Source organism: Fringilla coelebs (assembly GCF_963513975.1).
Source record: "Fringilla coelebs genome assembly, chromosome: 23".
Classification (NCBI taxonomy): domain Eukaryota; kingdom Metazoa; phylum Chordata; class Aves; order Passeriformes; family Fringillidae; genus Fringilla; species Fringilla coelebs.
This window is the reverse complement of record NC_140049.1, coordinates 1,543,729-1,564,790: the sequence shown is the minus strand read 5'-3', so window position 1 is coordinate 1,564,790 and position 21,062 is coordinate 1,543,729. Positions and strand designations below refer to the sequence as shown.

Genomic DNA, 21,062 nt, shown 5'->3' with positions numbered 1-21,062 from the left:
CGGGGCAGGTACCGCCGGCAGCCCGGGCCGGGCCGGGCAGGGGAAACCGGGGCCGTGTGGCTGCAGCGTTGGCACCGCGCGTGCGCCACCGGCTGCGCTGCCGCGCCTTGGCCGCCGGGGGGCGCGCGCGGCCCGGCCCGGCCCGCCCCGGAACCTGTATGGCGGGCGGGGGCGGCCGCGCGCGGGCGGGAGCGGCGCCGCTATGCGGGTTGCGGGGTGGGCGGGGCCGCGCGCGGTGCACGTCGGGCCGGCGGCGGACCCGGGCCCGGCGGGTAGCTCAGGTCGGTGTGGGGGATGGGGGGCGGCGATGGCGGCCGGGCCCGGAGCCGCCTCAGCCCCCGGGACCCGCGCGGGGGGCGCCCCCCGTGTCCCCGCCACCCCCTTCCCGCTGCCCTCGCAGCCCGTGCCGCGTTTCCCCGGTCTCTGGGGGGCACGGCGGGGCGAGGCCGCCGCAGCAGCCCCGGGGAGCGCACCGGAGCCTCCGCCGGGTGCCGGGAGCGCGGGGCGAGGCGGCACCGAGCGGCGGCGGGCACGGACGGGGCGGTTCGCCTCGCTGCTGGAAATGAAAGGATCAGAGATTTGTTTATCAGAGGTGGCTCAGGAAGAACGCGCTGTAGCGCCTCTGCAAGATAACCGATCAGCAGAGAGTCCCTTCGGCGAAATGTTCTTGTGGGGGTGTGCAGGATTTAGCATCGTTTGCTTAGAGCCTGGAATTCCGTCCCTCGGAAAGCTGGGAATTAGGAAAGGGAGGAGAGAAGGAGGAATAAAGCTCATCACCCTGCCCCTGTCTCCTGCAGCACAGGACATGCTCAGCCTGTAGGTTCAGGATTTAAAGTACCTGGAAACTCTGCAGATCATTTGGAGGGTGGGAAAGGCTGGGGTGTGACTTTTGTGCTGTCTCTAAGAAGAGTCTGTCAGTTCAGTTCACTGATAAGCTTTATTTCATATTTGGCTGTGGAATAGATTCTTATCCCTGCCTGCCTTTAGTGTGGGAAGGATGCAGCATTGTCCATATTAATCCTTTATAACCTCAAAAGTCTTTTGAGGCCATTCAAGCCTTTCCTAGTGTGCAGAAGTGGAGAAACTAAAGGAGGAGGAGAAACTAATGGCAGAAATTGAAACAGAATTGTTCTTTTTACTTAAGGCTCGCAGCAAAGACGCCGACCCCGTGCCCCACAGGCCCCTGGCTCTGTGCCCCCGTGCTGCCAGGCAGGATCCATGTGTGGGCAGTCGGGGCAGGATGGAGAGCCTGGGGCTGCCAGCAGTGACCCTTGGGGATGGCACCACGGCCTACCTGCAGCAGGCTGCCAGAGGTAACTGAGCCTCGGGCTGTCAGGGCTGGGAGGCTCCTCCTGGCTCTGAAATGAGAGTCAGGGTCACCAAAAGTGCCCTTCACCGCGTGGGAGCTGCCACACGTGCAGCTGGTGACTGTTGGATTTGCACTGAAGTCTGATGTGAAATAAAATACAAATCAAACGTGCCTCTGGTTGGGAAATGAAGCTGTGGAGATGGGAGAGCTATTGCTGTGGAAAATAAAGGTGCTGTTCAGACTAGGAGAGAGAGCCCTGTTCTTCCCAGGCTTGCTGTGGACAGGGAGCTGATGCTGTGCAGCTGATGCAGAGCCTGCAGGGCTCTGCTCCACCAAAACTTCCCCTGGGCTGAGCAGGTGGCTTTGCATCACTGGGGTGCACAGGTTTGGTTCACAGCAGTGCTTTTCCCACTCAAAGAGGTGCCAAATTCCACACCTGCCCTTAGCCTGGTGTTGGTGAGGTGCCCCTTTCTCCACCACCCACTGCTCCCAGGAAGAGGAGCACGCTGTTTCCCAGCCTGCAGAACAGGATGGAGGAGTTGTGCAGCTCCTGTCCTGGGGGTTGCTGTCCTGCTTCATTTTCTGTGCAAACTCACTGCAGGTTTGGTACACGTGTGGAGCTGGGCTGTCTTGGAGGCACCAGGTTGTGTGACCCCCTCTCAAACATTACGCTCCAGGTGAAACCAACCTGGACTCTCCATGCTCAGTGGGATGGAGCAATGTCCTCTCTGCACCAAATCTTTGGGTAACTCAGTCACGATTACAGGTTTGCAGAGTCAGGCTTTGGCAGAGTTGAGCCTCTACAGCCCAGCACTGGCAGCACTTTAGGCCCCTTTAGGTGCTGTAATTGTTTCCTAACAGTTGATCCTCTGCCAAAGTAGTAGATAAATCTCCCAGCACTTGCTGATGCTGCTCAGCACACACAGTTGATTTTTTTTTCTTCCAACACAAGTGTAATTGCTTTCTCTGTATGCTCTGTCTGCTCCTTGGCACGAGGAGCTGTGAGAGGTAGCTCCTCAACAAGTGATGCCTGAGGGTCTTTGTCATGTGTCCTATCTAGAAAAGGGCAATGCCAGCATTTCTGGGAAGTGTCTCTGTGGGAGAAAACTGATCCATAACAGTCTTGAAGTGACAATTTTTCCCTTTTGTGGGCCAGAGGGGCTGGGCTCAGCAGCTGATGGTGTGTTTTAACTGTTCCAGGTGAAAAGCTGGTTGAAGGGCAAGTCATTGAACTTGAAGATGGGACCACAGCTTATATCCATCAGGTGACAGTTCAGAAAGGTGAGGAACACACATTGCCCTCTTTCTCTTTGGAAGGACGCTGTAGATGTGGCTGCTGCTCTCAGTGCTCCAGCATTTGGGCTCCTCTGTCAGTTCAGCTCTCAAAAGTCCATGTGAGCATAGGGTTTCTGTTGGGGTTTTCTTTCTTGTGGTTTTGAGGCTGAGTAAACAAGGACATTGCCTGCAAAGTCGTTAGCAATCTGATGAGAAGGTGAATTTGGTGGAGGTGGAGACCAATGTTTAAGTGTCATTTCACCTGTGGGCTCTCCCTGTTGTCATACCACAAGCCCAGTGAGCTGTGTGCTGTGTTGGTGCCAGCCACACAGCACACACAGAGCTTGTTTCATGTGGGAGCAGCTGGGCAGGAATTTCCTCTGAACTGTGAGATAACACCTTACTTCTGGAATAGGTGGTGGTGGTGGGAGGGGTCGTGTGGGACTGTTGGGAACAATGCCACCTTGGTCATTGACCCATCAGCCAGCATCATCTCTGAAATTAGGTAACATTAGTCTGAGAGGTGTTGGGAACCCAGTTCATGTGGCAGGCACCAGAGGGGCACGGAGGAATCATCCTTGGCCATGCTAAGATGCCAAAGGGCAGGTAGAAAGAGCTCTGTTACCCTTGGCACTCCTTCCTTGATGATCCCAAGCTCCTTGTATGCCACCTCCCTCTTCTCTTCTCCAAAGGCTGCTTGAAATGGATGTTTTATAGCTGGCTGTGCCCCTCTCCCCCCTGCACCCTCTTCCCTGCCTTCACATGCACAGTGAGAGGGGTTCTCCTCACCCCTGCTTCCCCTCTCATGGGATGTTTGTGCTCTCCTTCACACACCCCTGTGCCAGAGCCATCCTTCTTGATTATATCCCCTTCTTGTTGGGATATAATCTGGCATTTCGAAACTGGTGAGACACTGCATCACTCCTTTGAGCGAAGGAAGAGGCAAATCTGTGCATGAAGCCTTGAAAACCTCATCATTCACACCAGAAGGGCTCAGATGGTGTCTTAAAACCTACAGCTGTGGTTGCCTGTCAAGGCAGCCTCAACTGCCACAGCATTCCCCATGCTGAGTCCCCCAGGAAGGTGTGTGGATGTTTTCCTTTCCTTTTAGAGGCTGTGGCTTTTGAAGATGGGCAGCCAGTGGTGCTGGAGGATGGCAGCATGGCCTTCATACAGAGCACAGCTAAAGGTAAAGCGCTCCCTGCTCTTTCCCTGGCAGCTGGAGAGAAGCTGCTGAAATGTCTCAGATTTCCCAGACTGGAGAGATGAAGCACTTTTTTTCAGCTGAATTTTTTTCAGCTCTTTACCTGAACGTTTCCTCTTGCAGAGAGTTATGAGCCTGGCACATTCCAGGCTGTCCAGCTGGAGGATGGCTCCACTGCCTACATCCAGCGTCCTGTCATCGTGGCACCTGGCAGCACCATCCTGCAAGTGCAAACAGAAACTGGGCTCCAGGAGCTGGCTGGGAAGGAGGAAGATGATGGCCTTGATGTGGACACCATTAACGCATTGCAGCAGTATGGCAGGAAGGTGAGGGCACAGCATCTCTTGGCCTGAGTTTGTGCCCTCCCTTCAGCAGTGCTTGTGTGCATCTCTGTCAGCAGTGCCAGCTTGGAGAGAAGCAGCTGGACAGGGCTGCAGTGTGAGTGCCACTGCTGAGGGGTGCCTGGCAGATGGGGACACAGCACGGGGCTGTTTGGTCCCGTGGGGTGCTGGGCCTGCCACCCTTAACCTGCTACAGGCTGAGGTTTGGGAAGGGAGGAGAGCTGCTGTGATACAGCCTTCGGTGAGCCAGCAGTGGCCAAGCCATGGCCACTGTCCCCATGGTGACAAAGGCCTCAAAACCAAAACAGCTTCAGATCCTGATGTGCTGTCACTGCAGTGTCCCACCTCAATATCCCAGATAGTGCCTTTTTCTCCCATCTCCATAGGCTGTGGAGCAGGAGCTGCCAGGAGGCTGCTGGCAGAGCTGAGCTGGGCACAGACCTTGCTGCTGTGGCAGGCCCAGCCCCTGGTGGCTGGGGAAGGGTGGGGTGACGCTGTGGCTGTCACTGCCTTCCTGCTCCACGCTGTACAGGGACACACAAACAGTGCCTGTGCTTCTTCACACACAGGGCTCTGACAAGGAAGAGGAGGGAGTGACAGACACCTGCCATGTGAAGAGTAAAGACTCCAGCAACATTTCTTCCCAGGTGTGACTTTTTCAGTGACTGGAACTAGGCTGAACTCCTCTTTGCCAGTAATTATAAAAATGTTGTGGCTTCTCTGCTGAGTTAGCAAATACTAACTGCACATATTTCAAATGAGCTGAGAAAGGGAGTTTCATGTCTGAGAAACCCCTGGGAGGTGGGAGGGGGAAATGCAGGCTCCTAGAGCCCTGTCACCTGGGCTTCACCATGTGGGTACAAGCTGGTTTGTAGGAACATGTTTTTGGAAGATAACTGCAGGAGTGCATATGTATGGCAAGGAGGGAAATATTTGTGTGGGCTTGGTGAAGCTGTCGTGGCTTGCTGGATTGATTCCAGTACTTGTCCCAGCAGGATTTGCAGGAGGAGGAGGTGCAAAGCCACAGGAAGGGGCAGCAGGTCGGCAGCAGAGCTTTCCGCTGTGGGTACAAAGGCTGTGGCCGCCTCTACACCACTGCCCACCACCTCAAGGTAAAGCAGGTGACATGGCAGTGTGCAGGCCAGACCAGCCCCAGGTTACACTGCCAGAGCAGAATGCTCTGTTGTGTGCAGCTGAGTTACGTGCTGAGCTCCCCGAGAGACCCAGACGTGTCAATTGGCCAAGGTGAAATCCAACAGGGAACTTCAAATTCTCTCCACAAGCATTCTTCCACAGTTTTCCTTCTTCCTTCCCTTGGACCTCCTTTTAGGGACCTGTTGTTTTTATTTCCAGGTACATGAACGTGCTCACACAGGAGACCGGCCATACACGTGTGACTTCCCAAGCTGTGGGAAAGCATTTGCAACAGGTAACAAATTTCTTTTTTGAGCAGATTTCATTTTCTGACCAACTCAGTAGAGCACAATATCCAGAGCATCTAAAGCAAGTGAATCACAGCATGGGATCCTGCTGGGACTTCATTGATTGTGGGCAGATAGTGGTGGAAGCAAGGTTGGAAGTGGTGTTGGGGTTGGTTATTCCTTCCCTTTCAAGCTTTGCAGACACAACACAGACACTCAGGTACATGGACTGAGGGGTGGCACTCAGCTTGTCATGGCGTTTCCTTCTCATTACAAAATTAGTTGTGGTTTCTGTCCTGGACAGGGTATGGTCTGAAGAGCCATGTGAGAACACACACAGGTGAGAAACCTTACAAGTGTCCGGAAGATTTGTGCAGCAAAGCCTTCAAAACCTCTGGGGACCTGCAGAAACACATCCGCACGCACACAGGTGAGCAGCACGGGGGAAGAACTGCACAGGGGACAGCCCAGTCAAAGGGACTCCAGGTGGCTGCATGGTGGTAGGTCTCACCCACAGCGCTCTCTCCATGCAGGTGAGCGTCCCTTCAAGTGCCCCTTTGTGGGCTGTGGCCGCTCCTTTACCACGTCCAACATCCGCAAGGTTCACATCCGGACGCACACGGGCGAGCGGCCCTACATGTGTGCAGAGCCTGGCTGTGGCAGGGGCTTCACCAGCGCCACCAACTACAAGAACCACATGAGGATCCACACAGGTAGGAGGGAGCCAGCAGCAGGGAGGTTGGTGGGGCTGGAATGGGCATTTCCAGGCTGAACCTAGCAGGGGTGGATCTGGGAGTGGCCAGGGAGTTGGAGGAAATAGTGGGAATTGCTTCATTGGATTGATTGTTGTTCCAGCAGTCTGTCTCCAGCTATTTGCTCTGGTGGAGAATCCCTCCCCAGGGCATGAGGAGGGTGAAGCTCAGCTCTGTGGCCTCTGCCCTAGGAGAGAAGCCATACCTGTGCACCGTGCCTGGCTGTGGGAAGCGCTTCACAGAGTACTCCAGCCTGTACAAGCACCACGTGGTGCACACGCACTGCAAGCCCTACACGTGCAGCAGCTGCGGCAAGACCTACCGACAGACCTCCACGCTGGCCATGCACAAACGCAGCAGCCACGGCGAGCTGGAGGCCACCGAGGAGAGCGAGCAGGCCCTCTACGAGCAGCAGCAGCTGGAGGGTGAGCGGCCACTCCCCCATCAAGGTGTGGCAAAGGGGAGGGAGGTGACAGCAAAGGCAGACACGCCCCTCTCAGACCCAAGTGTGTGCCGTGGCTGCCTGCTTCCCCATCAAAGGCAGGTCTTTTGGAATGTCCAGTAGGCTGGGAACCGGCCCCTGTCCATTCTGTGCTACAGGGAGAGGTAAAGGTCCTTCTTCCCAGGCCACCACTGGTGTCATCATGGTCTTGTGCTCTTTTGTGCTAGCCCTTGAGACCACAGGCAGGTCCAGAGGCCTGGAATGTGCTTTTACACTCTGCTGTTCTTCCCCTTCTCTGATCCAGCTGCTGCAGCTGCTGACAGAGGCTCTCCACTGAAGAGTCAGCATATTGCTTTCCTGTCAGAGATGGAGGAAGATGAAGAAGAAGAAGATGCTGTGCCTACACAAATCTCGCTTATCTCTCAGGATGGGACAGAGCAGGTATGGACACAGACAGCCTCCAGCATGTCAGGGACAGCAGTTATTATCTGAAGTTATTATCTGCCTCTACTCAGCCATGGTGTTCTTTTCAGAACCTTTTTCCATCATTTTTTTCAGACCTTGGAGCTTCTCAGGCTCTTCCTGCCCTGAGGGCTCCCTCCTACAGCCTCACCCACTGCTGCAGTGTTGGTGTGGGGGGTCTCTGGTCCCAGTGCCCCCCTTGCTGATGGGGTTTCTGGGTGTTTGGGTGGTCACTGGTAGCCCTTGGCTCCCTGCAGCTCCCCAGCTCTGCTGACCCAGGCTGGATTTGGAGATGTTTTGTCATCACTTGTATACAGCAGTGCTTTTCTTGTACTTCCCTCCACCAGCTGCCCCTGTGCTGACTGGAAAAAACTTCCTTCTGTGGCACGGGGCAAGGGAAACAGCTGCCACCAGTGACCTGTTTCCTCTTAGCCTGCAATGCTCCTGCTGCTGCCATCCACAAAGCTGTCCCCATCCAGGGTTGAGAAAAAAGCTGAATGGGAAGGGGAGATGTGGTAGAATGGGAAGGGCTGAAGACCCAAGCTCTGAGTTCTCTGTTGTCAGTTTTATCCCTGGTGCTGGGCAAAGTCCTTTGAGCTCTCTGTTTCCTCCTTGCCCAGACCGATGCGTTGCTAAACTCAGGAGCTGCCTAAGGCTCCCTGAGCTCTGCTGTCATCCCCAGGTCAGTCTGTCTCAGGAGGAGCTGCAGGCCCTGGGCAGTGCCATCGGCGTGGTGGCACAGAGCAGGGTCCTCGCCGTGCCCGAGGGAGGTGACACTGGGACCATGACTGTGGCCAGCACCGATGGCACCGAGGCACAGGAGGTACAGACAAAGCTGGGACTGCCCCTGCTTCCTCTGCTAGAAAAGGGCTGCGTTTTCTTTTAAAACATGATTAACTGACCTTTTGCAGGTGACCATAGTCGCTTCTGGGGCAGTGGTGTCAGAGGAGTCGGACATTGCCCCGCTCTGTCAGCAGCAGGTGGCATTGCTGGCCACCTCCCATGGCACCCACATCACTGTGCAGGTACCACATGGCTCTTGCCACTGTCCCCTTCACTCCCTGGCCACCCAGTGCCACCTCTGGCCCTGCTGCATCACTGCTTGCCTGGGGGGCTTGCTCCTTAATTCCCAGATGCCCTCTGTGCAGAGGACAACAGGGACATCCTGCTGGGACTGCAGAATGCTCCTCTGTAAACAGCCCTTCTGCATCTCAGCCCTGTCTGCCTGTCTGCTTCACACCTGTGTCACCCACCTGTGTCACCCCTCTGTCCTGCTGGGAGCCACCCTGAGCTGCATTTTGGGGGTTCAGCACTCACTCACTCACTCACTCTCTCTCCCCCTTCCCTGTTCCAGCTGGAAGAGCAGCAGAACCTGGAGGACGCCCTCAGCATGGCCACAGCAGTCATCCACTACGAGCCAGTGCCCCCTGCCACAGCCCTGCCTGAGAAGGGGAGCTGAGGCCAGCAGAGCAGTCAGGGCAGGGCAGTGGCAGCCCCAGCCTGCTGTGTGCAGGGGTGGTGGGGCAGGGACAGTGTCTGAGCCAGTGCCAGCAGGTGCCCTGTGCCAGCTGGGACACTGAGGGGGCACAGGGCTGCTGGGGTGACCCTGTCTGAAGGGCTCTTCCCTCTGGGGAGGGAGGGCAGATACACTGGGCTGCTGCCTGCTCCTGGGCTCTGAGCAGCAGCCCTCTCTTCAGGGGCACTTCCTGCCCTCTCCCTCTGGGAATGGTCCAACAACTCCCCTTTCTTGCCCACCCTTGCTCAGGGGCAAGTGGGCAGCACATGCACAGAAGCAATAAAGGTCCATTAGAGCAAGTTCAGGCTGTCCTGAGCTCGGTATGGAGGGTGAGCAGTTCCTGCCATTGGAGCCAGCACTGGGATGGTTCCAACAGCAATTCTCCCATCTCTTTGTCACACTTCCTTTTCAAGCAGGGCTTCCATGGCATATTCCTTGGCTGTGGAGCAGAGCAGCCAGCACTTGCCAGGAGCTGAGCTAGACCTGGATGTAAATGCTGAGTTGAAATAAAAACGAAATTTGTTTTTAAAAAGACCCCTCTCTTCTCTTTGGTGGAAGCTGGGAGGAGATGGTGGTGTTCAGCAGTTGTAAGAATTAAGGACATTGAGGAAATTTGTGGAATTGACCAAACATGTCCAGCCAAAGCAGCTGTTCCAGAGGAGGGCTCGGAGGGGCTACGACGTGTGCCTGAAATCTCTCATCAGGCCTTGGCTCTTCTAGGGACCCCTAAAAGCCTAGGTTTAGGGAATTATGTCTGTGAACACATCCTGCATGCTCCCCTGAGCTGGGGAGCGAGACCCGGGCTGGTGTCCTGCCCCCACCGGTGCCTTCGGTGCCTTCAATCCCTTCACTGCCCCGGGTGCTGGGTGGGCAGAGCTGGAGAGGACCTTGGAGATCCTCGAGTCCAGCTGCAAACCCGAGCCTGGCACAGGCTCCCGGCAGCCGCGTGGGTCGTGTTTGGGACATCCCAGAGGAGTTTGCAGAGAAAGATGTTTCCGCGGGCACGGAACGGGCACAGCCCGACAGGAGCCACAGGCTGAGTCTCCGCTCGCCGGGTGAGACCGATCCCTCCCGAAGGCTGCGCGGGGCAGCCGCTGCTTGAGCCAGGCCGGGCACTTCTCTCCCCAAAACGCGAATTACGCCGGATCTTTTGCTCTCCGGGCCGAGCTCAGCAGAGGGCCGGTGAGCCCCGGCCCCGGGGGTTCCCGGGGCGCCCCGAGCAGGCGGCGCTCCCGCCCCGCGTCCCGCCCGCCCGGGCGGCTCCAGGAACCGGATCCGCGGGCTCGGCAGAGCCGCCGCCGCCGCCGCCAGCCATGGACCTGCGAGCCGAGCTGCTCAAGTCCATCTGGTACGCCTTCACCGCCCTGGACGTGGAGAAGAGCGGCAAGGTGTCCAAATCCCAGCTCAAAGTGAGTCCCCGGAGCTCGGGCGCACTGGTGGAGGGTGGGCGGCGAGCGGAGGAACGAGCCCGGGGCTGCTTTGCATCCCCGCCACGGAGATTTCCACGGAGAAATTGTTGAATATTAAGATCAATAAGATCTTGCTGTTGCTTCCCGGTGAAGTTCTCAGGCTCTGTGGTATCTCCCTTTAAAAAGGGGGTGGGGGGGAATTCATGCTCAGATGCGTTTTCTAGGTGAAAATGATAAGAAATCTAAATTTTAGTTATCAGTTTCTTGTGCCTTTTTATGGCCAACTAAGAGCCCAAATTCTCTTTACATTTTCTTGCTTGCCAGAGCACCTGTGTTTCTCCTTGCCGAGCCTGTGGGTCGTGAAGTAGGGACAGGTTGTTTTTTAACAAAAACTCCTCAGTGGTGTGGCTAGAAGTAACACAGCACTTTTAAAAACTCTCTGCTTTCCCTTCTTCCCACTCCTAGCAGCTTTCAGAGGGCTCATGCCCTCAGTCTTTCATCGTAGCTTTAAAAACCTTTCTGTCTGCCCCCAGGCCAGGGTTGCTGGCACCCACCAGGGAGCCCCTTGGCTCTGAGAATAATTGATTTTTTTTTAACCTTTGCACGTGGTGGGAATGTGTTTTTTTCATCTGTTTTGGTTCTTAGGCTGGCACTGGGGTTGGAAATGCTGGTTGGTACCAGGGTGAGAGATGAGAGAGAGACCTGAGCAGGAGCATGCTGAGCACAGGGAGGGATTGCGTCAGGACATGGCAGCTGCTGCCAGTCTGCGAGACCATTTTGAACCACTGCAAAAAGACCCCCTTTTCCTCCATTCCCTTTATTTTATAGGGCTTCCCCAGGACAGACTGCAGGGAAGGTGCTGGTCTTTGGCAGGGGGGTGTGTTTTGCCCCAGAATTAGGAGTTTTGTTTGCAGGGATCTGGAGGAGAAGCAGCGGGAGGCAGATTCTTCCTGCTCAGCCTTTGCGGCTCAGAGTCTTCGGCCGCCCCCCAGAACTCGTGGCATGTGCCCTGAGAGCCATGCTCACCTGCTAAAACTGTGAAATAGCTGAAGGAATTAAGGGAAATCCTAAAGTAGGCCAGAGCTTAATTCTGTTTGCTAATCCCTGAGAGGGGCTGCTGTGCTCCCTTCACAGCACCCCCTGCACCACTGCTCTGGGTCCAGATTCTGGCCCAGGCTTGGGATGGACCCAAAAGCAGCAGCAGTGCTCGTCTTGAGAGATGTTTATTACCAGTGTCGATGCTGGGGTCACAGAGACTTCGATTTTAATGTCAGTTTCATGGACAGCTCATGCAGGCTCTGCAAACCGTGGTGTGGGGGCTGTGGTGATGCTGGGGATGGCACCTCCGAAGGGACTTTACCCAGGGGGACACTTGAGAGGGAAGGGATGCTCTCCCACGCGCCCTCAGTGACAGGATGGGTTGGCAGCAGGTCACTGAAGAGCACAGCTCAGCTCTGGATGACTTTCCCACTGTCTCCAGGCCAGGCAGAGCTTGTTTCCACCCACAGAAACACTCGAGTTTGCCCCAGCCCACACAGGCCAGCTGCGGTTCAGTGAGGGAGGAATCCAGGGTCTCGCTGCTCTGAGCAATAAAGTGTTAAAGCCACTGAGCCCTCTCCAAAGCCCTCCAGGGCTGCTGAGCCCTGAGCCGGGCTGTGCTCTGCTCCCTCACCGGGCATGTTGCTGCATGAAGGGTCTTGAACAGGGGTGGGAGAGACGCTGGGCTTGCACCTAGAGGACAGAGCCAGCCCCAGAGCTGGGTGGGAGAGCAGGGCAGGAGCTCTGGGCAGTGCTGTGAACCTGTCAGGGTTTCCAGCGTGAAGACGCAGCTGTGGGAAGCCGTTGTGCTCCTCGCAGGGGCACCTCAGTGCAGGCAGGCGTGTGCGGCCCCCGCTGGCAGTGGAGGTGTGTGTGTGTGTGCACAGGAAGGAAGGAAGGACAGCTTGCGGTCGGGTGCTGCGCGCCCCGAGAGCTCGGGGAGCTTTGCTCCCAGCACAGCCCCAGCCCTGCTCCTGGGAAGGGTTTGTGCTCTCAGTGCCGTTGCATCCCCTCCCTGGCCCGGCTGGAAGCGCTGTGGATGCGGGCTGGGGTGTGGTCCCTCAGTGTGGCCACGCGTGGCTGGAAACACCGAGCGCTGCCCTGGCGCTTTTGGGCACCTCTGCTCATGGGTGATGGGTGTGCCAGCGGTGGGAGAGGGTGGAGAACGCAAACAAGGCTGCTCAGAGGAATCCAGGGCACTAGGAGGAGTCAGGCAGACCCCTGCCCCCCAGCCATCCCCTGCGTGCCACAGGGGAAAGGTTAGGGTTAGGGTTAGGGTTAGGTACCAGCAAACTGCTTTCCTCGCATGCCTTTCCCCTGCTGTTCTCCTCCTCCTGTCACTGTTTCAGAACCTGCAAGGGTTTCTCGCCTCTCCCATCTCCAGTCAGGCCAGCACTGACCAGGCCAGGGCTTTCCTCCCCATTTGTCAGTGACAGCCCTGTGAGAGGAGGGTCCCTGGGTCACAGGGTGCCAGGATGGATGGAGTGGCTCAGGGTGTCCCCCAGGGCCGGGGTCACAAGTGAAACCTCACAGGGGGTGCTTTGGGAGGAGAGGTGAAGGATGGAAATGAGGGACCACATTGGAAACACTGAATGGATACGATTCCCAAACTTTGAATTCATCTCGATGGACTTGTTACCATCCTGGAGGATGTCCATGATATTCCCAGGCCTTTCCACCACTGTGTGGACCCTGGGGCTGCACTGAGCCCCAAAAGGCACAGTGTAGCAGCAGTGCTCCAGGCTACAGCCCTGTTGTGTGAGCACAGGGTGGAGTCCCATTGGTCCAGAGCGTGGAAAAGAGGACGAAAATCTGGTCGAGCAAGAACTGTCTCCAGCTGCAGCAGCCATCATGGCCTCGGGCAGCTCCTCTGCTGCGGGGAGGAAATTTCCAGCCCTACACAGAGGAGTAGGGATGCTGTTCCATCTCCTCCAGCCCCTCTCTTGAGCCCTTGGCAAGCTGCATTGGCAGATCCCAGTGCAGTGGGGAGGTGTCAGTCTGGGACACTCGTTTAACCATCTCCTGCTTCTGGGATGTGAATGCAAGAGAGCACCACCGGCCCCACATCACAAGCTGGAGATGCTGCTGGTTCTCATGGGCAGCCTTGCTCCAGGCTTTCCAGCACTTGGGAAATCCATGAGCTTGTAAGCATGCTTTATTTGGGGGAATTCGAACAAAGTGGGCTGTTGGCAAGCCTTGCTGAGTATTTCTGGGGATGGTGTGTCTCCAGAGCTCCATTCCAGACAAAACCTTTGCTTAGTTTCTCACCAGTCTTTCCTATTCTCATGTTTCCCTCTTTTTGTGTCCCCAGCAGACAGTGGGTGCTGCCAGGCTGGGCCATGGTTGTGCCAAATGCATAGCCTGGGGTGGCTTATCAGCTTTTCTAGATCAGAGCGAGTCCTGTTTGCTCTGAGAGGTTTGAAACAGCCCTTTCAAGAAAGAAGTTCCTCATGTGCCAAGAAAAGAAACTAATGTGGAAAATCCTCGATTTTGGCCTGTTTCTAAATGATTCTCTAAAATTTACATTTGGAAATTATGCCAAACCCAAACCTTGCCTCAATGCTCTGACTGCAGGAGGTGATGCCATGCAGGGCACAGTCCCCAGGGGGGTGACTGAGGGGGTGACACATTGGGGATGTGCTGGGGCAGGGCTGGAGGTTGTTCACCTTCTCACCACCCCTTGTGCTTGGCCAGGTGCTGTCTCACAACCTCTACACCGTGCTGTGCATCCCCCACGACCCCGTGGCACTGGAGGAGCATTTCCGTGATGATGATGATGGGCCAGTGTCCAGCCAGGGCTACATGCCCTACCTCAACAAGTACATCCTGGACAAGGTGAGCTCCTTGGTCATCCCCCAGACCTGCTGCTCCTCACGTGAGAACACTGAGGTTCCTGGGAGCTCCCCTGAGCTCTTGGAAATCACATTCCTTGGTGGGTGGAAAGAGGGTGCAGAGAGATGGGGATTGCTCGGGTGAAAGCCAAAATGAGTAAGAAATGTTTAATACTCAGCATCTCCCTGGCAAGGATGGAGTCATCCCTGTATGTCACAGCTCTGGATGGAGCAGCATCTCTGCCCACATTTCCTGAAGGGCTCAGAGAGAGAAATCAGCCCCTTTTATCGTCACCTTTGAGGTGTGACCTCATTTGGCAAAGAGTAGAGGGAGGAGGATGAGCTGCAAGCAGGAGCAGAGTTGGGGTGGGCAGGGGCTTTCTCCCTTTTTTTCTGTGGTTCAAAGACACCTTTGTCTGACACAGCCAGAGGTTGCTCTGTGGGTGCTGTTTCTTCCAGGCATGTGAGGAGAGGAAGAATGACTGACAGCTTTCTTCCAGCGTGTGCTCACAGAAAGGGGCCAGAGCTGGGTGCAGTAACCCTTTGCTCCCCTAGCTCTCCTGGTGTTCTTATCCCTGTGCCAGTCCCCATCCCTGTGCCCATCTTTGCCTTGCCCAGAGCTGGTCAGCAGCTGCCCAGTTTGGTCCAGTAATGCTGATCTTTGCTGCAGGATCTGGTCTGCAGCAAGCAAGGGCAAAGCCCTCCCCAGCTCCCTCAGCCCAGAGCAGGAGCTGCCCAAGGTCAGCCCAGCCCAATCTCCCCATCACAGAGTGGCCAAAATCCTTCCAGTTGCCCACATGGTTCTTTGGGAGGTAATCTTTAAACCTACCCCTTCTGGTTTCACCGTGGCTAATAGAATCCCAGAGGCAGCCTGAAAAGGGGGAAGTGGGTTTTCCTAGTAAGAGAAGCTTTTAGCTTTTGCCACCTGAAGGTTTTCCTCCAGCTTTGCTGCTACAGGCCACAGTTTGCTCCTGTGCTCACACAGCTGGGATGCAGCACCCAGGGACAGCCAGAGCTCCTCTGATGCCCATCTCAGTTGACCCATCTGCACCAAACGTGCTGCCTGGGGCAGCTCACAGTGCCAGGACACAGTTAAAGAACAGCAGCAGGGATGAGGCTGGTGGAGGCACCACTCCTGCTGGCTTCCCTTCACTCCTCAGTTCCTCCCTGTGGTTGAATGGGATAACAAGAAGCCCCAAACCATGGAGGCACTGGGGATGAGAGCTCCACATCCTCCTGCCTGTGCTGCACCCCAGGATTCCTGCTGACGCTGCCAATCACCACATGCTTCTCACTGGACAAATTTTAGGAGGGAGGGTTTCTTCTCTCCAGCACTTCCTCCTCCAGAACTCCCCTCTGTAGTTCTTCAGCTCCCACTCACCCCCTGACTCCTGCCTGCAGGTGGAGGAAGGTGCTTTTGTCAAAGAAAACTTCGATGAGCTCTGCTGGACCCTGACAGCAAAGAAGAACTACAAACCTGACCGGAATGGGAATAGTGTTGTGTCCCACCAGGATGCTTTCAAGCTCTGGTGCCTCTTCAACTTTCTGTCTGAAGACAAATACCCTCTTGTCATGGTGCCAGATGAGGTAGGACCTGCCTCTCCTCCCAGCCCTGTCCTCCCAGGGCTCCATGTGCTGGCAGAGCCCTGTTTGTGGGTGACACTATCACTTCCTGGCATGTCCCACTGCATCCTGCAAGATGTGGTGTTCCACGGGAGGAGAGAGAGGAGGCTGGGGGTGGGACAAGGGGTCTGTCTGCTCTGGACACCCCTGCTGTGCCCACAGCCACCCCCACTGCCCAGGGAGAAGAGGGGGACTTTAAAGGGGAGACTCCTCCAAAGTGCTCCAGCCTCTCCTGCCTAGAGGGCAGTGGCAGAGCAGACCTGGCTGTCCCTCTCTGTGGCCACTGCCACCCAGTGCTCAGCCCCTGCCCAGCATGAAGAGTGTTAAGGGTGAGGTGCCAGCCAAAGAAAAGCCTCACAGTAATCTCCAAATTCCACAGCATTTAGCGGGGAAGGTTCTCCCTTTCTCTGGGGTCAGATTAAACCCCCATGAGGGGGGCAGATGTGGGGAGAATGCACACATGCAGAAGCCAAGAGTGGCCTCAGCAGAAGGAACTTGGCTGGGCAAATGGCTGCTGTTGCCTTCTACCCCATCAACCTCCTGAGATCAGCAGAAAAATCAAAATTTAAAAAAAAAAGAAAAAAGAGGAGAAAAAAGGCAAGAAGCACCGTGCTGCGCAGACGTAGGAGGGCAACCGCACTTCCTGTGCCCTGGGAGAGGTGTTTCCTGTTCCCCAGACCATGAAAAACTGAATCATCCTGAGCACCAGCATTCACTTCTTGCCCTTTTCACGATTAAATGACATAAAAAATCCAGCTGGGTGTGGGGACCCTGCTGTGTGTCACCTTCCTGTGTGGCTCCCTGCAGTCACCCCCTGGTCTCAGTCCCCAGATTGTGGGCAGAGGAGAGCTGGCAGCAAAACTTGAGCTGCAGTAAGTCTTCCCCACACCACGTCAACCACCTTGACTCTTTATTTGCAGTTTTAAAATGATGCTCCTCTCCATAGGGACCTGTCCCCCTGCTACTCCCCAGTGATTTTTGGGAAGCAGTTGTGTGGCTTTGAGACTTCAGTCCTGAATGGTGTTCAACAGTGCTGGCCTGTACTCCTTCAGGCTCTTGGCTGCTACAGAGTTTTCTTACTCGGCAGACAAACCAGAAAAAACATCCTGGCCTTGGGGTTAAAAGGAAAAACTCTAACCCAGCTCCTGAGCCAGCCTGCTGCCTGGAGAGAGATGTGGCCTTGGGCTCTCCAAAATGGGTTGATGGGGTGGGGACAGCCTTGTCTCAGACAGAGACGCTGTCACTGAGTGTCCTGCCCCCCACAGGTGGAGTATCTGCTGAAGAAGATCTGCACAGCCATGAACGTGGAGCTGAACTCCTGCGAGCTGGATGATTACCTGTCTCAGGAGCCGCAGGGGCAGGGCGGCCTGACGGTCTGGCAGTTCCTGGACATGGTGAACTCGGGGAGGTTCCTCAGAGGCATCGAGCAGGAGGCCATCAGCATGGCTGTGGAGGAGGTGTACCAGGAGGTCATCGAGGATGTGCTCAAACAGGCAAGGAGCCCACATATTCTGGGGCACAAGCTCAGTCTGGCTCCCGCCCCGTTTTGATCTCTGTGTCTCTTGGGTGCAGGGCTACCTCTGGAAGAAGGGCCAGCTGAGGAGGAACTGGTCAGAGCGGTGGTTCATGCTGAAGCCCAGTGCCCTGTCCTACTACATGAGTGAGGAACGGAAGGAGAAGAAGGGGAGCATCACGTTGGACAAGCACTGCTGTGTGGAGGTACTGCCCGGGCCACGCTCAGCTTGGGGACAGCAGATTGTTCAGAGCCCTGGAACGGAGACCCAAGAACACACAGTATCACATCCATGAGCCTGGGAGAGCCAGTCCTGAGGCTGAAGACAGGGGGATAAGGTGGGGTAACGCTGTGCTGTCTCCTCTCCCTTCAGGTGTTGCCAGACAGGGAGGGGAAGAGGTGCATGTTCTGTGTGAAGACCTCGTCCCGCACCTACGAGATGAGCGCCTCGGACACCCGGCAGCGCCAGGAGTGGACGCTCGGTCTGTGCCCACCCCACGCCCCTTCCCCATCTTCCCTGTGCCCCCTGCTGTCCCCACTGACCGTGCCTTCCCTCTGCAGCCATCCAGACTGCCATCCGGCTGCAGGCCGAGGGAAAGAAGTCCCTGCACAAGGACCTGAAGCAGAAGCGCCGAGAGCAGCGGGAGCAGCGGGAGCAGCGCAAGGCGGCCAAGGAGGAGGAGACACAACGGCTCAAGCAGCTGCAGGAAGAAAAGGAGAGGAAGCTGCAGGAGCTGGAGCTGCTCAAGGAGGCCCAGAGGCAGGCAGAGATCCTGCTGCAGGAGGAGGAGCAGCGGCGGAGGCAGCAGCACGAGGAGATGCAGAAGACCCTGGAGATCCAGCTGCGGGAGGCTGAGCAGGTGGGTGCATCCCACGTGGGCCGTGGTGCTCACGGGGTGGGTGCTTCCTTCTCCTTCCCTGGTGCCAGGTTGGACAGGGAGCCCATTTCTGACCTCACAGCCAGCACTGGCTCCAAATGACACAGCCTGTCTCCTGAGCAGGGGAACAGCTTTGATTTGGACCTGTCACCGTGGGCTGCCCCTGCTCTGGCCTGCTCCACCTGGTGGCCCAAGTGGGTTCTGGGGACATTGATGGTGGCCTGGCGCACTGATGGCTCCTGTCCCCGCCGCAGGCTCGTGCCTCCATGCAGGCAGAGATGGTCCTGAAGGAGGCCGAGGCAGAGCGGCAGCGCAAGCGCATCCTGGAGCTGGAGGACATGCAGGAGAGGCTCCAGGAGGCTCTGCAGCAGGAGGTGAAAGCGCGGCAGGACGAGGAGGCTGTGAGATATGCTCAGGCCAGGTAGGACCAGGGCATCCCTCCCCCTCCTTGGGCAGCCCTGCTCCCAGTGGAGCTCAGTGCTCCCAGGTACTGGGCTGTGCTGGTGAGTTCCATGTATGCCGGCTGGGACAGGGAAGACTGGTGGAAGAAGTGGCAGGGGGACATCCTCTCGCTCTTCATTGTCAGGCTACTGGCTGAGGAAGAGGAGAAGCTGAAAGAGCTGATGAAGCTGAAGGAGGAGCAAGAAGAATATATCATCAGAACTCAGAGGGAGAAGCAAGTCCTCAAGCAGGAGATGGAGAACAAGAACAAGTGTCTGGAAGAGGCGCAGAAGCAGCTGGAAGAAGTGAGAGTGAACAGGCAGCGGGTGGACCAAGATGTCATGGTGAGCATCACATCTGTACCACATCTCCTCACATGGTGAACCCAGGGGACTTTCCAGCCCTCGCAGAGTCACCTCCATACTGGGGAAGACCAAGCTGGAACTGCTATGGGGCTTTCTGAGCTGTGCCACGTGCAGGCATGGCATGATGCAGGGGCTGAGACAGGACAGGCGTGTCCTGCACTGATGACCAAAGTGATGTCAACAGTGGGAGTGTGTGAAGGGGAGAGAGAGGGCTGGAGGGGGAAAAGAAGGTCTGGAGGAGGGTGAACTGGGTCTCCATCCCAGAGGGAACCTCGCTGTGCCCATGGTGCCAGTGGGGCAGCAGCTCACCCTTTCCTCCGTGCCCTGCAGGCGGCCCAGCGGAAGCTGCGACAGGCCAGCACCAACGTCAAGCACTGGAACGTCCAGATGAACCGGCTGATGCACCCCATCGGGCCTGGAGGTAGGAGACCAGCTGAGCCAGCTGACCACCCTTCCCTTCATCCCCCATGCTGGGGGCATGAGCCCACACCCCCAGCTACCTTCCCCTTTTTGGGGGCATCTGGTGGCTGGAAGGACTCTCAGAGAAAATACCGCAATGCCTCCTGCAAGGAGGGACTCCACAAACCTTTTTCTCAGCTGAACAGTTAGTTTGGGCCCCAGGTAAACAATTTTCTTTTTCCATCCACCCCCAGACAAGAGAACAAACGTGAGTGGAGGAGTCTTTGCTGGCTACCAGCCCCTTCTGTCACGGAGAGATTCTTCCCTCAAACTCAAGCAGAGGGTGGAGGATAAAGGCAGTGACCCCACGAGGGAAAACAGTAAGGAAAACGTGAGCAACGGTGGGAACAGCAGCATGTTGCCATCTCCAGATGCGGACACCATGGCCACAGAGCCCACCAATTAGCCCACCAGGATGGCAGAGCCCAGCTGGGAATGGCAGGGCTCAGCTTGTCCCTCCAGGTGGACAGTCAGTGTGGCCATCTCTGCATGGGGACCGGCACAGAGCCTACAGGGGACTGCATAAGGCAGAAGTGCTCCCATTTCCATCAGTGAAGGGCTGCAGCCACCACGTGCCAGGAGGCTCAGGCAGCCCAGTGCTGGGGAGAGGGCAGTGGGACCATCTCCTCTGGACTGGAGAACTCAATTCTTTGTGCTCTGTTTTACACCCTGTACTAAAAAAGAGCCGCTGCTGGGTCGGGGCCCTGTGGCCCAGGGCTGCAGTTCCCCCTTGGTCTCTACAACAACCCTTCTGCACCACTCACTCTGCTCCAGGGTGTGAGGCTTTGCCACCAGCCAAGGACACCAGGACTGAGCAAGCAGGGCCTTCTTGTCACCCCCACACCACGCCAGGTGTCCCTAACTACAGCTACTACTCTGTTCCCTGGCAGTGGGTGGTAGTACTGGAGCCACTTAGTTAGCAGAAACTAATGACCAATAAAGCATTTGGAGCCACTGGCCACAGACCTCCTGCCCCACACACTAGCAGCCCTGCAGGCACCAGCCTCCTTTCCTTGGCAGTGCAGGGTTTGGATTTCCTCTGTGTGAAAGAGCTCTTTGAATGGAATCAGCCACAAGCTGTGAAAAGCGGCCCCACCAGCAGATTTTTGGTTGGTGTGTGGAGGGCCAAGAGGGACGCAGAACAAAACAAAAAAGCCCCAATAACACACCATCGTTTGGGTTAGTTTTTCAAGCACCTCTGTATAGATACAGTCCCAGTCAGCGGTGCCTTTGGGGTGTTTAGGGCCTGGGGCATAGAGCCAGGGTCGCCTCTGGAACAGGCCCGGGGGAGCAAGCTCTGCACCACTCCGTCTCTGCACTCGGAGATGAGCTGAGTTCGTTAGAGAGATTATGATCTTATGATCTGTTTCCTCCCGGGCCTCGAAAGGCACTGCCCCCAGTCGCACAGTGTTTCTCTCTCGGTTTTTTTCCACCGTGGCCGAAGGGGCCCCGGGACAAAGCGCTCAGTGTGCCCGGGGTGCAGGGCAGCCCTCCCCAGGCCCACGCGGCCGCGCTGACGCACAGCGGGGGCACGGGCACTGCAGGGGCCGCAGGTCAAATGCATTGCCTCTGCCCCCTTCCCTCTGCTGGCACACCGATTATATCGAATATCAAATATCAGGGATGGCCCTGAGCCCTGGGCCGTACCCTCGTGGGGTCCCTGCCTGCTCCGCACCATCCTGGCCAAGCCACTTCGACACAGGATCCCACCACTATGCACGGGTTTTCTGGGCACAGTGAGCCCTTCCCAGCTCTGCCTCGAGGCTGTTATTGCCTTCCATCG

The 21,062-nt window shown here is 56.6% G+C and overlaps 2 protein-coding genes across 5 annotated transcripts; both read left to right on the top strand.

The window, feature by feature from the left end:
* Positions 1-246: 246 nt before the first annotated feature.
* Positions 247-9,057, top strand: ZNF76 (zinc finger protein 76). 4 transcript variants are annotated; one of them, XM_084220652.1, is made up of 15 exons: positions 247-281; positions 1,145-1,313; positions 2,510-2,590; positions 3,696-3,773; positions 3,912-4,114; positions 4,699-4,776; positions 5,125-5,241; positions 5,483-5,558; positions 5,855-5,980; positions 6,084-6,263; positions 6,494-6,727; positions 7,049-7,185; positions 7,889-8,029; positions 8,118-8,231; positions 8,561-9,057. In XM_084220652.1, exons 2-15 carry the CDS (start codon positions 1,241-1,243, stop codon positions 8,663-8,665), a joined length of 1,743 nt encoding a protein of 580 aa, XP_084076778.1. In that variant the 5' UTR covers positions 247-281; positions 1,145-1,240; the 3' UTR covers positions 8,666-9,057. The 4 variants fall into 4 exon arrangements, with proteins under 4 accessions (XP_084076778.1, XP_084076777.1, XP_084076776.1 ...); XM_084220651.1 differs by having other exon boundaries at positions 266-816; XM_084220650.1 differs by lacking the exon at positions 247-281 and having other exon boundaries at positions 997-1,313.
* A 943-nt stretch (positions 9,058-10,000) lies between these two features.
* Positions 10,001-20,099, top strand: DEF6 (DEF6 guanine nucleotide exchange factor). Its single transcript, XM_084220458.1, has 11 exons — positions 10,001-10,131; positions 13,864-14,004; positions 15,402-15,587; positions 16,889-17,116; positions 17,196-17,342; positions 17,510-17,618; positions 17,698-17,996; positions 18,269-18,435; positions 18,601-18,799; positions 19,151-19,241; positions 19,474-20,099. The coding sequence occupies exons 1-11, from the start codon at positions 10,036-10,038 to the stop codon at positions 19,683-19,685; spliced, it is 1,875 nt and encodes a 624-aa protein (XP_084076584.1). The 5' UTR covers positions 10,001-10,035; the 3' UTR covers positions 19,686-20,099.
* The last annotated feature ends 963 nt before the right edge of the window (positions 20,100-21,062 follow it).